This window comes from Punctularia strigosozonata, assembly GCF_000264995.1.
Source record: "Punctularia strigosozonata HHB-11173 SS5 unplaced genomic scaffold PUNSTscaffold_8, whole genome shotgun sequence".
Lineage (NCBI taxonomy): Eukaryota > Fungi > Basidiomycota > Agaricomycetes > Corticiales > Punctulariaceae > Punctularia > Punctularia strigosozonata.
In genome coordinates this window covers 444,434-458,264 of record NW_006767440.1, presented here as the reverse complement: position 1 = coordinate 458,264, position 13,831 = coordinate 444,434, and the positions used below count along the sequence as shown (strand labels likewise).

Below are 13,831 nucleotides of genomic sequence, written 5' to 3'. Positions count from 1 at the left end.
TTATCCGCCGTTGGGAGAGAAGGCCATGCAAAGCACATAGTCCTTGTGTCCCTGTAGTGGCGCGCCAAACTGTTTGCCTGTTTCTGCGTAGCATATGCAGATCGTGCGGTCGCTTGAGCCGGAGGCAAGACACTTCCCGTCCTGCGAGAACACGACCGACCTGACCCTGAGCGTATGCCCTCGAAGCGGCTCCAAGACCGATCGGCCCATGCTGGTGTCCCATAGTCTGATCGTGCCATCCATCGAGCCCGAGGCGATTCGTAGTCCATCCGGCAAATTCGCGAGGGCAACAACGGCTTCGGTGTGCCCGCGCAGTAACAGAGTCAACGGCGCCCCTGACCGTTGACATCAGCCACCGAAGTCGAGATGAGGATATGGCACAGACTCACGAATGTCGGAGGTTGTGACGACAACTTTAGTGACGACAATTTGATCGATCATGAGACGCCTCGGGGCCTCCGGCATCGACGGTCGCCAAGACGGATCAGCATCCCAGCAAACCTCCATCAACGCCCAAATGTGGTCAATCAAGGACGAGCCGCTGTGCGTATGCAGACTGCAGTGGCCTCGCGCCTTCATTCACCTTCAAAAGCACGGTGTAATCGAGGCGGATGTCGGGGAAGGGCACTCTTCCATCGAACATCTGCTAAGGGCATGAGCGCATGTGCCAGATCGGCGAGAGGGGGGATTCCGAATCACCTCCCAGCAGGTCATTGCAAACCCATAAACATCCGACATCGGGGTCAGAGTCTTGATCTCTGCCATAGAATCAGCCAACTCCGGTGCCATGTATCGCCACGTACCCCAATTGGTAGACGATCCCGAGAGCACTGCGATGGAGCCGGTCCCAATGACTGTCGTGGCCAACCCGAAGTCGCTGAGACAGGCGCAACCCACACTGTCCACGAGGATGTTGCGCTATGATGGCTGAACATATGCACTGCGGTTCGAAGATTGGCTGCTTACGCCTTTCAGATCGCCGTGTACCACGCCGTTCGAGTGCATATAGTCCAAACCGCTCGCGACGTCGATCATCTACAGCTCACGTCAGAACAGATGGCGTTGTAGTAGAATCATACGCACGGGCTGCCTGCGGTCGGCCCGGGGGAAATAGTCCAGATACGACATGATGTCTCCATGTTCCATCCATTCCGACACGATGAACAAGTGGTGCCGCGGGGACACGCTGAGGAAGGGCACGATGTTCTCGTGAACGAGACGCTTCCAGAAGACGGCCTCCTTGCAGAAAGCCTAGCCAAACCGCAGGTTACTCAGGATTGGACGTTACCCTCTTGTACTTTGCCCGATCCTGCGCATGCAAACGCACAATCTTCAAAATCTTCGAAGCCACCGGAACTCCGTTGTGCATGCCTCTCCATACATCCGCAAAGCCGCCGGAAGAGCAGGGCTCTTCATCGTCTGATTTGACCAGACCCGACAACGCGTACGAAGTAGGCAGCAACCCCGTTTCTCCGCACAGCCGGCTTAGCTCGTGCAACGACGAACGGTAGCCCCGATCGTTCTGCTTGATGGAATCGAGGTGCTGTAGCATTGCGAACATCAGTCGCTGGCAGCTCGCAAGGGCGGCGGCTCGAGACTCGCCTGGTCCAAAGAATCTACTATGTGCGCCTGCAACGTCGAACTCTTGTGTGCATCCTCCATCGACAAGTGCTGTTACCCGAACGCAACAGCGTACGTAGTAGAGGTATATTGACACATCAAATTTGGAGATCGTCAAAACCTCGAAGGCAGGAACCGCAGCGGTGATGGAGAAGTGGCTGCAGTACATAGCATTTCCGACTCCCCCGGAGCTTGCGGAGGTTGGAGTTGGTTAACAGGTGGGATTTGGCGAGCTCCTGGAAGATTGTGACTCTCTGTGACCACACTGTGACTGCCGCCAAAACGTGATTGAATCGTGATTCGAGCGTGATGTTTCGTAACATGTGGCGATGTCCAAACTCTGCCCCCGTTTATCACCGCTGTCACGGACTCCCGCCCTATTTTGGATTATCGTACCTATTCAAGAAGAATATGTCGGAAACGTCGGCCGATCATTGGGTCAGTCAGGGTTTTCCATTCGGGGTGTTAAAGGAATAGGCCTGTCTTTTGAATTCAACCGCTTCATGGCTTTGCTCGGTAAGATGTACGATTCAGGAAACAAAAATCACCGTGAGCGATTCTCATGGTCTCCATTCAATGCTAATGCCTCCGGGACAGTCACTCTTCCAATCTACACCGGACTTCAAGCTGTCATCGCTCATGTCCTTCGAGGGCAACCTGAAGGAGACTATCTCTATGGTTGAGTTTACGACGAATATGTGGATCAAGCAGAACGGTTCTTCTCAGATTTCGCTCAACATCATATTGGTGACTGGGTGACTATCCGTAAGGATCTGTAAGGCCGAATAGAATAGATTTTGCTTACAAATCCACTAAGCGAGCCATGCCGATTATTCGGCATTGTCGAGCCAATTTGTCGGAATACAGGGGACGTCGTACAGACCTTTAATCTGGAGAGGGGGGTCGACCCCCCCTTCCAGACCAGAATGCCCGTTTACAGACTTGAATTTGTCATGCACGTGACTTTCCCGCCCTCTCATTCGCTGTTCGGCTCTTCTCAACGGACCTCCGCGGTTTATATGCCTGTTTCCACCCCACGCTTGCAGTGCCGTACGGGAGCATAAAATTACAGCATATCCTACAGGTCGGGGTTTGAAGTGTTTATTCTGTGTTTCTGTCGCTCCAGATCTTACGGATAGTCATCCACTGTTCTTGTTACTTGATATATCACTACCAGTGCACTGTAATTGCCGTGATGTGATAATACGTTAAATGCCTTAGTTGCACCCATCCGCACGTCTACAACCGGAAATGAATCCTAGAAACTTCCCTGACCAAAACCGCCGTGACTCCACGATGGACGGCGGCCATACAATGATACGCTACCGAAGTATCTGACCGGCTGAGATCCGACACCGGTCCATCTCCCATTTTTTGTAGTGGATGAGGGTCGGTTCCGCTCCTGTAATACACCCATGAATGCTCTTTTTGCGGGCACCCGGTAGCCGCCTACCTGTAGTATAGATCGGAGAGTATTCCTCTCGAGCCTGGTCAAATGGTCAAATGGGGAGTCGGACCGGCGCGCTCATGGCGCGCCATACCCCCACGTATGTGATCTTCAAACGTTCCCATTGTGGGCGATGAGCACCACGTCCAATCATGGCACTTCAGAGGAATCGCAAGGACAATCCGTGGATTTGAAGCAAAGGCACGTATGAACTCTGTGTTTAATAAACGTATCTACCATTGACGGATCTCAATAGACGGAGGGACATCCGACAAGGCGTATCGACCGACCTCCGCCAACACGAGCAGTGCTCGCTTGAGAGCCTGTTGACGTCCATGGTTCATCCTTCTGATCTCGCAACAGGTCACCCCCTGCTGTGCAAGGGTGACTCTCATACGATCGAACACGGGGACACCAGTCTAAACAACCTAACGGTGGATCCCCATACTCTCGGCGGCGTCCTTCCGGACTTTGACCTCCCTCGGATCAGCGACAAAAATGAGGAATCTGTACCGCAGGGTACGGGGAGGACGGGGACGGTCCCTTTCATGGCACTGGATCTACTCTGCGAGGAGTACTGGGAAGGGAAAATCGAGCGTGTTTACCGTCATGACTTGGAGTCATTCGCGTGGGTCATCATATACCTCGGCTATACCAACGACGAGACGCTCAAACCGCTACCGGTGGTCGACTGGTACACGTCTGATTACGAGGAGTGCCGCCGCAGGAAGCGTGATTTCTTGTTCAGATCAATGCGGACGGTGACAGACTCCGCGCACATTGTGTACGGGTCGCAACAGCCGTGGCTTTTGGCGATGGAGCTCATGGACTGGGTCATTGCCGTGGAAATCAAGAGGACGCGAGACCAACTGATGCAACTTAGGAGCACAATGGCAATAGCTGACGATTCCCGGGAGGATATGGAGGCGGACGGAGCGCGAGAACGCACGGAGTTGTTGAACGTATTTGCAAAGCACTTCATGGAACACCTGGACCTGCGATCGGGGCAAGCTTTCAATGAGTGGCTCAAGTTACCTGCCGACGACGCCTGCCGGGCGGTTACACCAGGATCGGCCGACTGAGCAGCGGGAGGTCAAGAAAAAGGAGGAAGAAGAAGGAGCCGACGTAGACCGCACGCACACATCAACCGATATAGTAGAGAAATGAAACCCTATCTCCTTCTGCCTAGCTTCAGAGCAATCTCGGGGAGTCCATGTACGATAGACATACTCAATACTAGTGACTAGCAACACTACACTAAGGGCCAGGCAAAGGAGCCATGATCGCAGGACGAGATGGACGGACAAGGCTTGGGATCTTACTGTACTTTTACGATCGTGAGTTCAATCGATCGATCGATCTCGTGGTCAAACGCTACCTGGTCGAGCCCAATATACTAGCAGCATGCACGCATGAGCACCACGGTCCGTATGGTCCCCAAATATTGACTACGTACTGGAGTGGTGCTAGGACTCGGGCACAACCACTCCGAAGCAAATACCGTACGACGATGATCGCGGCAACACGAAATACGGTTCCTCGGCAGTAATCATACATCTCACGAAGACGAGCCGCGAAGGCAAAATCGGGGTACAACTAAACAACATCTTCAACGCGGCGCAGTCCCTCCCTCCCCTCCTTCCCCTCCTCCCCTTTCTCCCCCCTTTGAATTCGCTCAAGAAAAAACGACGGCCGTTTCAGACGCCGAACGCGACGGTCTGGGCGCCGTAGATCGCGGAGAGCACGCGCGCCTTCTCGCGCCCGTCCTCGTCGCCCGCGCCGGCGGCGACGTACAGCGGCACGAAGTGTTCCTCGCGCGGGTGCGCGCCGCGGAAGCCCGGGTGCTTCGGCAGGTCGAGCAGCGCGCGCTTGCGTGTCGCGGGCTAAAAAAAAACCAAAAAAAAAACACGTTGTTCATTCTCGGTTCAGCGGGGTATTAACATGGGTGGTGAGAGGGAGGAGGAGGAGGAGGAGGAGGAGGAAGGGAGGGGGGGAGGATCCACTCACGTCTTCGGTGGCTATGGCGGCGGTGACGGCGTCGTTGAAGGCCTTGACGGACGAGGATGCCGTGGCCGGGGAGAAGGAGGAGAAGTCGCGGAGGTTGTGGACCGTCAGTCCGCCGGAGAGGACGAGCACGCCCTCCTCCCTGTTGTTTTTTTTTCGCACCATCGCACTCGTCAGCGGTCCATTTCGTTCGACGAAGAGCAGAAGAGGAGGAGGAGGAGCGGCGCGTACCTGAGCTGGCGGACGGCTTTGCCGACGGCCCAGTTCTTCTCCGGCGAGAGGGTGGAGTCGATCGAGACCTGGACGACGGGGACGCTGTCCGGGAGCGACTCGCCGAACATGAGCCGGAAGGGGACGAAGACGCCGTGGTCGAGTCCGGGGCCGTTGAACCCGCGCCCGTCGTGCCCCCGCGACTCGAGCTTGCTCGTCGTCCGCGCCAGCTGGCCCGCCTTATTTACGCACGTACGCAAACAACAATAATAATAAAAAAAGCGGAAGTGAGTGCGAGTAGAAAAACGAGGTGGGAAACAAAATGGGAGAGGCGAACCTCTTTGTAGAGCTCGACGATGCGCTTCGCGAGGGCGGCGTCGCCGCGCGATTTGAATTTGAGCTCGTACAGCTCGGGCTGGAAGCCGTAGTAGTCGTATAGCAGCGGGTTCTCGTCCCCGTAGTCGGTCACTAAGCGCGGACAAGGGGAAGGGGGGGGGGGCGCCGCCATTCTCAGCGCGTCGTTCTCGTCGTTGCATAGATTATAAGGACGTACCGACGCGCTCGCCGGCGGTCTCCCAGTGCGCGCTGAACACGACGATCGCGCGGGGGTTGTACTTCTTGAGCAGCGCCGGACCAAAGTCGCGCAGGAAGGCCGCGAGCGGGCCGGCGGGCCCCATGGCGTCCATGACGGCGTCCCCGCCGCCGCGCGCCCCGAACTGGCGCGGGTCCGGGCGCATCGCGAGCATCGGCGAGCCGTGGCCGAAGAAGAAGGCGGGGATCTTGGGCGGGTTCGCGGGGAGCGCGTCGAGCGCGGCCTGCCATTCGGGCTGGGTGGTGGGCAGCTTCGCGGCGGTGGTGTTGGTGGTGGTGGTGGTGGACATGGTGCGCAGGAGGGGGAGGGTGAGGCGTTGGATGCGGGGGAACAGGATGGCGATGGAGAGCGCTAGGACGAGGGAGGCGGTGATGGTGCGCCAGGTGCTGTGCATGGAATGCTACCCATGGCTGAGGACGGAAGGTTATATAGCGCACGAGGAGGCGACGGTGCTGACGCGGGGCGCGTAAAGCGGATGACGGCGGTTATCTAATCTCTCGCTTAATAAGGAAATGTCCTGGGAACGCGTTCGCAGGCGCATTACACCGTCGGCTCGGAGTCAAGCGCACTTACGCTCTCGTCCTCCTTTTCCTGAAAGCTTGCTCGCACACACCTGGTTGACTGACTCAGAGATTTGGTGCTTTGTACTACTCAGGGGCGGAGAAGCGGAGGTTGCTGACGACCGACAGCCATGGCGGCGCGGCCGAACGTCGGGGGATGGCTGAAGGGCACGACGGTGCGCAAGGGCGCAGGCGGGACCGCGAGCACGGCCTCGAGCTCGCGGTCGCATACGCCGAGCGTGCAGAACACCGGATCGACGGGCGTGTTCGCGGGCGGGGTGAAGGATCCGTCCGGGCGCACCGCCGAGTACTTCGTCAGTCTCGCACCTGCCGAGGCATAAAGCTCCGTCAAACTGACCGACCGCGAACCGACGCCAGGCGATGGACGACCAGTGTCCGGTCTGCAAGTCGGACCGCTACCTCAACCCGAAGCTGCGCCTGCTCGTCAGCTCGTGCTACCACAAAATGTGTGTCGTACGTTTCACGTTGTCGCCGACCTCACCGCGTACTGACCGAGAGCGCGCGATCGACCAGGTGTGAATCGTGCATCGACCGGCTGTTCACGCTCGGCCCTGCGCCGTGCCCGATCTGCAACAAGGTCTTGCGCAAGCTCGCGTTCATGCCGCAAACGTTCGAAGACCTCGGCGTCGAGAAGGAGGTCGCCATCCGGCGGCGCATCGCAAAAGAGTGCGCGCGCGCGACTACTCGTCCTCATCCCTCCGCCCTGCTCACGTCCCTTCGTGCAGGTTCAACAAGCGCCGCGAAGACTTCGACTCTCTCCGCGCCTACAACGACTACCTCGAAGAAGTCGAAGACATCAGTGCGTCACCCTCCCCCATCTTCCCCCCACCCCCCCTAACATCCCCTCACCCGATACCAAACAAACAAACAGCCTTCAACCTCATCAACGACATCGACCTCCCCGGCACCGAAGCGCGCATCGCCGCCTACCGCGCCGCCAACGCCGCCCTCACCGCCTCCAACGCCGCCCTCGAATCCGCCGCCGCCCAAGCCCTGCGCGAGTCCGAAGACCTCGCCCGGCAAGAACGCCTCCTCCGCGCCCGCGCGCTCGCCTCCGAAGACCAGTCGCTCAAAGCCGCGCGCGAGCGCGAGCGCACCTCGCTCATCGACACCCTCGCCGGCGCGCAGGACGCCGACGAGGCCGTCCGCGCCGTCGAAAAGCTCAAGCGCGCCCACGCCCTCCAACAGCAGCAACAACAACAACTCCAACTCCAACAGCAGAGCCAGAGCCGGAGCAGGCTGTTGGGACGGCGCGCGGCGGTGCCGGACGCGCCGCACGTCCCGCTGCAGGACGCGTATGACGCGTACGACGACCGGTACGCGCTCCTGCCCGCGTACGACGATCCGTGGAGCGAGCCCGTCCGGCGCGACCGCGACGGCGTCATGCGCGCGGGCGGGTACCGCGTCGAGGAAGCTTGGGAGCGCGCGGTGCGGAGCGCGGTCGCGGGCCTCGACGTGCTCCCGTTGAGCGGGCTCGCGGACGGGAAGGGGGCGGTGGTAGGGGTGGGGGTGGATAAAGGCGGGGACGTCGTGATGGCGTCTGCGTGAACAGCGTAGACTTCTAATAGTAAACTTCATTTTCTCGTGTATTATATACATCGTCGGAGTATACGATAGAGAGCAGGCATATATTATGTCCCTGATGAGAGGTAATATGTAAGGTAGTTTAGTGACGCCAATGTCAGAACTGGATGTTATGCCGTGTGTGGGACGATAGCGTCGATCAGCATCCGACCTCGCTGGTGATCACCCTCCGCGCCTTCCTCGCGCGCTCGTCCAGCGGGTCCGTCATCGGGAAGTACAGTACCTGATACTTGTTCTTCTTCCTACACACGCGCGCGCGTCAGCAACCGCGACAAACAGCAACGCAAAACATGACAACGACTCGCCTGAGGTCCTTCGCCCCGAACCGGAACATGTTCAGCACCTTCGCCGGCTCGAGCGCGTCCACCGCCGCCCTCCCGCCCGCGACGAGCCTCGCCCCGCTCGCGCCGCTTCCGACAAATTGCACCTCCTCCTCCTCCTCCTCCTCCACCACCTCCTCGATATCCTCGCCGTCGCTCGCGTCCACCACGATCGCGTCGTGCATGCCCGCGCCCGTCGACCCGCCGCCGGATCCGGCGGTCCGCGGTTTCTTCGCGCCCCGCAACGGGTGGAGCGCCATCTGCATCAGCTCGCCGATGTGCCGTCGCTTGCCGCCACCCTTGCTGCTCGACGGCGCCCCGGTCTGCGTCGTGCCGGTCGTCGTCGTCGGAGGAGGAGGAACGGCGCGCCCGGCTGCTGCTGCTGCCAGCGCGTCGCGCGGCGGGACGGATTCCAGGCCCGCCTGGCGGAGCTCCCTCTTCGGTTTCCTGCTCACGTGACAGCTCGAGCTCAGGGAACGAGGAGGAGAAAAAAGAGGTGTGCTGACCTCGACGGATCGAAGATGAGGAGGCGCACCTCGCCGCCGCGCGCGAGCTCGTACCCGACGACCGTGCGCGAATGGCCCGCGTGCTGGAGCACGAGCGGCATCCGGTCCGTGCACACGACCGGCGCCGCGCCCCGGAGGGCGTCCGCCACGTTCGCGGTTCCGTCGGTGTTTGCGGGCAGCGCCGGCGGGGTGAAGTAGGATTGGATCCAGTCGAGAAGCGCGGAGACGCCGCGCGGGGTGGTGGTCAGGTCAAAGTCGACGAGCTGGGCGCTAGAGCAAGGCGGTTGATAACGTCACTCCGCGGACGATAAAGAGCGGAGAGAGGACAGAGTACTTACGGAATGCCGCGGGAGATGAGGGCTACGTATAATTCTGTGCAGGGATGCGTCAGGATCAGGCGGGGTGAAGAGTGAGGGGCGGAGGTTACCAACCTGCCGTGCCGATCCATTTGCTGGTTCCTACGAGCTTGTGCTTGAGCTGGTCAGCACCGTCTGCGTCATATCCTGGTAAACCAGCTGATTTCAACAGCAGTTCGTGCGATGCGAGGAGCAAAAACAACGTACCTTGCTTCCATGCAGCCTCGATCCATGTTTGCAAGTTGCGAACCCCGGGAGAGGGTTCTGCGTCGATGATCGGCCAGTAAAGTTGTTGAAATGGTTGGTCCATGAGCGCCGCGCAGGCCATCAAGAAGTTCCGGTACCTGCATGTCGTTCGGTCTGCAGATCAGCTTACCGCCGCATATCGTGGAGCATATATGGAAGGGAAACGAAAGAAAGAGGGAGATAAAAAACCGAACGCACCCGCACCCCCATCCCATGTCCCAGTTCTCCGTCGCAACGTGCACCGCGCGCTCGTAGCACAGCACCGCGCGCTGTGTTTTGCCCTGCGCGTGGCTCTTCAGCAACGCGCGCTTCAGTACCGGGATGAGCCCCGGGGTGAAGTTAGGCGGCGGCGAGCGCGAGTGTGCGGGGTACCAGAACACGTTCTCCTTCGTGGGGTCATGCGGCCGAAGAAACGGAGGCATCACGCTCTTCGTCGTTATCGTCGGTGTATGACCAGGGGGTTTCGACCTAGAGTCGGAAGCGGGGGGTGAATTGGCGTGTGCCTTGCGTTTGCGGGGAGTAGAGCCCGCGCCGATGGGTTTGAATCCGCGCGCTGGGGGGGAAGAACGTGAGCCCGATGACCGAATGAGAGAGCATGGGCGGACGCACGCCGTTTTCGCTGCGACTCGTCACCAAAGTGTGTTTCGTAGTGCGCCTGCCGCTCGTGCAGCCGCTTCTTGCTCAAGTCTACAGAGCATATCTGGCATCTGTCGGGGTCATCGCCGTAGTTCACGCCGGTCTGCCTGGCGCAAAACGTCGAGTCGGATGGCAGGGGACGCATATATGCACACGAACGCACGGCGATTCCAGAATCTCGATGTCGTCGTCTACAGCGTACCCTCCGCCAATCCTCGAGGGATGAGCTGTTATCGAACTGCCGCTCGCCATACCACACGTTCTCTGGGATTAGAGGAGAGGGTAGAGTCGCCACCACCGATTGCAGTGGCGGACAGGATAAAGCAGTAGCCCCTATCCGGACCCTAAGTTAGGAGCACGTACGCGTTTCGAGAACGCGCGTCAGGCGTAGTGCCGGCGTGCACTCTCTCTGTTTCTCCCAGCTAAACGATGTCTAGGTCTTACGATCGCGGTACGTTTGCCATTGATTGAGTCGTCTGAGTGATATTCAACGACATCCAATAGCTCTTACCGTCTTCTCCCCCGACGGCCATCTCTTCCAGGTGCGTTACTGGACAAACGCAAGCGTAGATCCATGGACTGACGCATCCCATGCGATTAACGTAGGTCGAATATGCGCTCGAGGCAGTAAGAAGGGGAACATGTGCCGTGAGCATCTACTTCACTCTTCAGAATGAGAGATCCTCATGGCGACTCGCAGGTGGGCGTCCGGGGTAAAGACGTCGTCGTCCTGGGCATCGAGAAGAAGTCCGTCCTCCAGCTCCAAGACCCCCGCACCGTCCGGAAAGTCGTCATGCTGGACGATCATATCTGTCTCGCCTTTGCGGGTACGTGCCGCAGCTTATACGAAGTGATTCGAAGAAGAGATCGACTGCGAAATGTACAGGTCTGCATGCCGATGGACGCGTTCTGATCGACAAGGCACGGATAGAATGTCAGAGCCACCGGTTAACTGTTGAAGATCCCGTCTCCGTCGAGTACATTACCCGTCACATAGCCGGCATCCAACAGGCACGTCCCCGATTCTCCTACCATCGGTTTCGCTGCTAATATATCCCCGCAGCGCTACACCCAATCCGGTGGTGTCCGACCCTTCGGTATTTCGACCCTCATTGTTGGATTCGATCCGCACTCGTCTATCCCCCGCCTGTACCAGACCGAGCCGTCCGGGATCTACTCGGCTTGGAAGGCGAACGCGATCGGACGCTCGTCCAAGACCGTGCGTGAGTTCCTGGAGAAAAACCACAAGGATGACATGGGCCGGGACGAGGCGGTGAAGCTCACCGTCAAGAGCCTGCTGGAAGTCGTCCAGACCGGCGCGAAGAACATCGAGCTTGCGGTCATGGAGGGCTACGGCAAGATCACTGTGCGTCTCTCTCCTTCTCCGCCTCGTCCCTTCCTGCGCGTTCCACTGTGCTGATATGGTGCTCTGCGACACGTCAGACTCTCAAGCTTGAAGAAATCGAGGCGATCGTGAGCGAGATTGAGCGCGAGAAGGAAGCCGGTGCGTCCCTTTTCCACTTCCGTTTTGTCCGCGACTCATTGTTGTCGGTCTCGTCTTTCAGAGGCGGAGAGGAAACGCAATCGGCTGGCTGCGACGGCTGCGCGACAGGCGGCGATGGGCCAACGAGCAGAAGGATCTGGCACGGGGACGCCCACTGGCCAGTAGATGTTACCTATATCACTGCCCATTGTCGTCTCATCTCATGGATCAATGTTCGAATACCTGCTTGCTCTCGTGTGATGGTGGGAGATGTACCAAACTGGCGTCTTGTTCGGTCATGAGGTATCCTATTCATACAGACATGCTACTGAGCACAGTATATTTTATCGATCCAGAACCGACGCGTGAGCAGACGTGCAGAGAAAACGATCAGCAAGACCTCACGGCCCCGCGGCTGGCACTTCGGCACTTTGGACCTCAATCAGGTGCGGAGTAGCTGGATCGGCAGGGGCGGTGGAGATGGAGGCGGCGGTGGGAAGAGCTCGTCAATCATGCCCGGCAAGGACCTATCGACACGCTCCTGCGTGACAGAAGGCCCGCCGACGCTCATTCTTCGCGTCCTCCAGCATCCGCGGTGCGAGCACATCCGCTGCGTGCATCACGAGCTGGACATTCTTCGATGTTTCCGGGATGGCCTCGTGCTACAATATGTTGAGCGTCAGCGTGCCTATGACGGTCGCAGATTAAAGAGATACGTTCACCAGTCGATCCACGTTCATCTTCCGGTCGAGCAGGTCCAAAATGTGGATCCATATCCGCTTCAAATCCGCCGTCGGCGCGAGCCCGGGTGGACGTGATCGCCAGGGGGTGGTTCGTAGCAGGGAGGAAATTCGGGGAGGAAATTCGGGTAGCACGAGATGGTGCGGCTTTAAACACGCGTAGAGAGGTGAGCGGACATGATGGTATTATTTGGCGCAGGGGTACTCTTTCTGGAAGAAGGGATAGAGGCGCTTGTTTGGGCGGGGTTCTCCGCTTGCGCTTGCGGTCAGCGGGCTTCGATTTCGGGGAAGGCGTCTGGCAGAAGTCCAGTCATCTGCGTCGAAATCGTTTCTCGATTTCGATAACTCTCACGTCCCATCCTGCCAGCTCTAAACTCTCCGAGCCGTCCGATATTACGAATTCTCATTGAAACGCGGTGGTGAACGGTATACGTCGACTACGTCGGAGTGTAACCGTGCGCGAAAGGAAAGTAGTCCCCTCTGCTTCCCTACTTCTTCATGCCCCGTAGCTGCTTAGCTTCTCGATCCTGGTGGAACCGCCTGCAGGCGTCGTCGGCAGGTAACTTGAGCCACTCATTGAAAGCTTGCTCCGACCGCAGGTCCAGGTGTTCCATGAAGTGCTTTGCGAATACGTTCAACAACTCCGTGCATTCTCGCGCTCCGTCCGCCTCCATATCCTCCCGGGAATTGTCAGCTATTGTCGTTGTGCTCCCAAGTTGCATCGCTTGGTCTAGCGTCATACCGGCTTCCACGGCGATGACCCAGCCCACGAGCACCCTCGCCAAACGCCACGGTTGCGGTCCGTAAACCATATGCGCGGAGTCTTTGTAAGGGTTAGGGTTAAAACCCTTACAGATCCAAAATACCGAGTAACCAAGATGACCAAGATGGGCCTGGTCCCCCCTGAGGTTGAGGTTTAGGTTGAGGATAAGAGTAATGTAACGTGAAGGTTAACCGGGACACTCTAGTCGAGTGGCTAGGTTGGTGCGAGTCCAGCCTGTTCCAGTTTTCATCCGAACGTTACAGTCTTTCACCATCTTCCTCGATCTGAACAAGAAACTATGCTTCCCGCGGCGGCAATCCTCGTAATCAGACGTGTACCAGTCGACCACCGGTAGCGGTTCGAGTGTCTCGTCGTTGGTATAGCCGAGGTACATGATGACCCAAGCGAATGACTCCACGTCGTGACGGTAAAGACGCTCGATCTTCCCTTCCCAATATTCGTCGCAGAGTAGATCCAGTGCCATGAAAGGCACCGTCCCTGTCCTCTCCGTGCCCTGCGGTGCAGAATCCACGTTCTTGTCGCGGATCCGAGAAAGGTCAAAGTCCCGAAGAACACCGCCGAGAGTATTCGGATCCACGGCTAGGTTGTTGAGACTGATGTCCCCGTGTTCGATCGCAAGAGAGGAGTCGCCCTTCTGCAGAGGATCCTGAGCATCCATGTCACGGTGGGTCGTGAGGTCGTTGGACGGGTTTTACTGGCGGCAGCGGGATCGGCGTGGCTTT

General features: G+C 58.4%; 7 protein-coding genes across 7 annotated transcripts; 2 read left to right on the top strand and 5 right to left on the bottom strand.

The window, feature by feature from the left end:
* Nucleotides 1–465, bottom strand: PUNSTDRAFT_135211 (WD40 repeat-like protein; the record flags this gene model as incomplete). The annotated part of the gene is made up of 2 exons (XM_007384731.1): nucleotides 1–335; nucleotides 390–465. The coding sequence occupies 2 exons, from the start codon at nucleotides 463–465 to the stop codon at nucleotides 1–3; spliced, it is 411 nt and encodes a 136-aa protein (XP_007384793.1).
* A 492-nt stretch (nucleotides 466–957) lies between these two features.
* On the bottom strand, nucleotides 958–1,414 carry PUNSTDRAFT_38097 (kinase-like protein; the record flags this gene model as incomplete). Its single annotated transcript, XM_007384730.1, has 3 exons — nucleotides 958–1,035; nucleotides 1,084–1,251; nucleotides 1,352–1,414. Coding segments are annotated over 3 exons (309 nt in total), but the record flags the coding sequence as incomplete, so codon positions are not given.
* A 788-nt stretch (nucleotides 1,415–2,202) lies between these two features.
* On the top strand, nucleotides 2,203–4,149 carry PUNSTDRAFT_135209 (uncharacterized protein; the record flags this gene model as incomplete). Its single annotated transcript, XM_007384729.1, has 2 exons — nucleotides 2,203–2,375; nucleotides 3,324–4,149. 2 exons carry the CDS (start codon nucleotides 2,203–2,205, stop codon nucleotides 4,147–4,149), a joined length of 999 nt encoding a protein of 332 aa, XP_007384791.1.
* A 615-nt stretch (nucleotides 4,150–4,764) lies between these two features.
* On the bottom strand, nucleotides 4,765–6,162 carry PUNSTDRAFT_114185 (Extradiol ring-cleavage dioxygenase class III enzyme subunit B; the record flags this gene model as incomplete). The annotated part of the gene is made up of 5 exons (XM_007384728.1): nucleotides 4,765–4,950; nucleotides 5,075–5,213; nucleotides 5,303–5,520; nucleotides 5,619–5,749; nucleotides 5,835–6,162. The coding sequence occupies 5 exons, from the start codon at nucleotides 6,160–6,162 to the stop codon at nucleotides 4,765–4,767; spliced, it is 1,002 nt and encodes a 333-aa protein (XP_007384790.1).
* Nucleotides 6,163–6,452: 290 nt separating this feature from the next.
* PUNSTDRAFT_103760 (DUF1671-domain-containing protein) lies at nucleotides 6,453–10,269 on the bottom strand. The gene is made up of 11 exons (XM_007384727.1): nucleotides 10,072–10,269; nucleotides 9,665–9,934; nucleotides 9,428–9,564; nucleotides 9,296–9,367; nucleotides 9,203–9,236; nucleotides 8,865–9,134; nucleotides 8,344–8,805; nucleotides 7,326–8,280; nucleotides 7,180–7,253; nucleotides 6,968–7,120; nucleotides 6,453–6,900 (listed from the first exon to the last, which is right to left on the bottom strand). Exons 1-8 carry the CDS (start codon nucleotides 10,245–10,247, stop codon nucleotides 8,178–8,180), a joined length of 1,524 nt encoding a protein of 507 aa, XP_007384789.1. The 5' UTR covers nucleotides 10,248–10,269; the 3' UTR covers nucleotides 6,453–6,900; nucleotides 6,968–7,120; nucleotides 7,180–7,253; nucleotides 7,326–8,177.
* Nucleotides 10,270–10,513: 244 nt separating this feature from the next.
* On the top strand, nucleotides 10,514–11,911 carry PUNSTDRAFT_126660 (N-terminal nucleophile aminohydrolase). The gene is made up of 8 exons (XM_007384726.1): nucleotides 10,514–10,553; nucleotides 10,607–10,644; nucleotides 10,709–10,750; nucleotides 10,803–10,929; nucleotides 10,989–11,113; nucleotides 11,166–11,468; nucleotides 11,546–11,606; nucleotides 11,668–11,911. Exons 1-8 carry the CDS (start codon nucleotides 10,532–10,534, stop codon nucleotides 11,769–11,771), a joined length of 822 nt encoding a protein of 273 aa, XP_007384788.1. The 5' UTR covers nucleotides 10,514–10,531; the 3' UTR covers nucleotides 11,772–11,911.
* Nucleotides 11,912–12,813: 902 nt separating this feature from the next.
* On the bottom strand, nucleotides 12,814–13,767 carry PUNSTDRAFT_45211 (uncharacterized protein; the record flags this gene model as incomplete). The annotated part of the gene is made up of 2 exons (XM_007384725.1): nucleotides 12,814–13,148; nucleotides 13,350–13,767. The coding sequence occupies 2 exons, from the start codon at nucleotides 13,765–13,767 to the stop codon at nucleotides 12,814–12,816; spliced, it is 753 nt and encodes a 250-aa protein (XP_007384787.1).
* Between the last annotated feature and the right edge of the window lie 64 nt (nucleotides 13,768–13,831).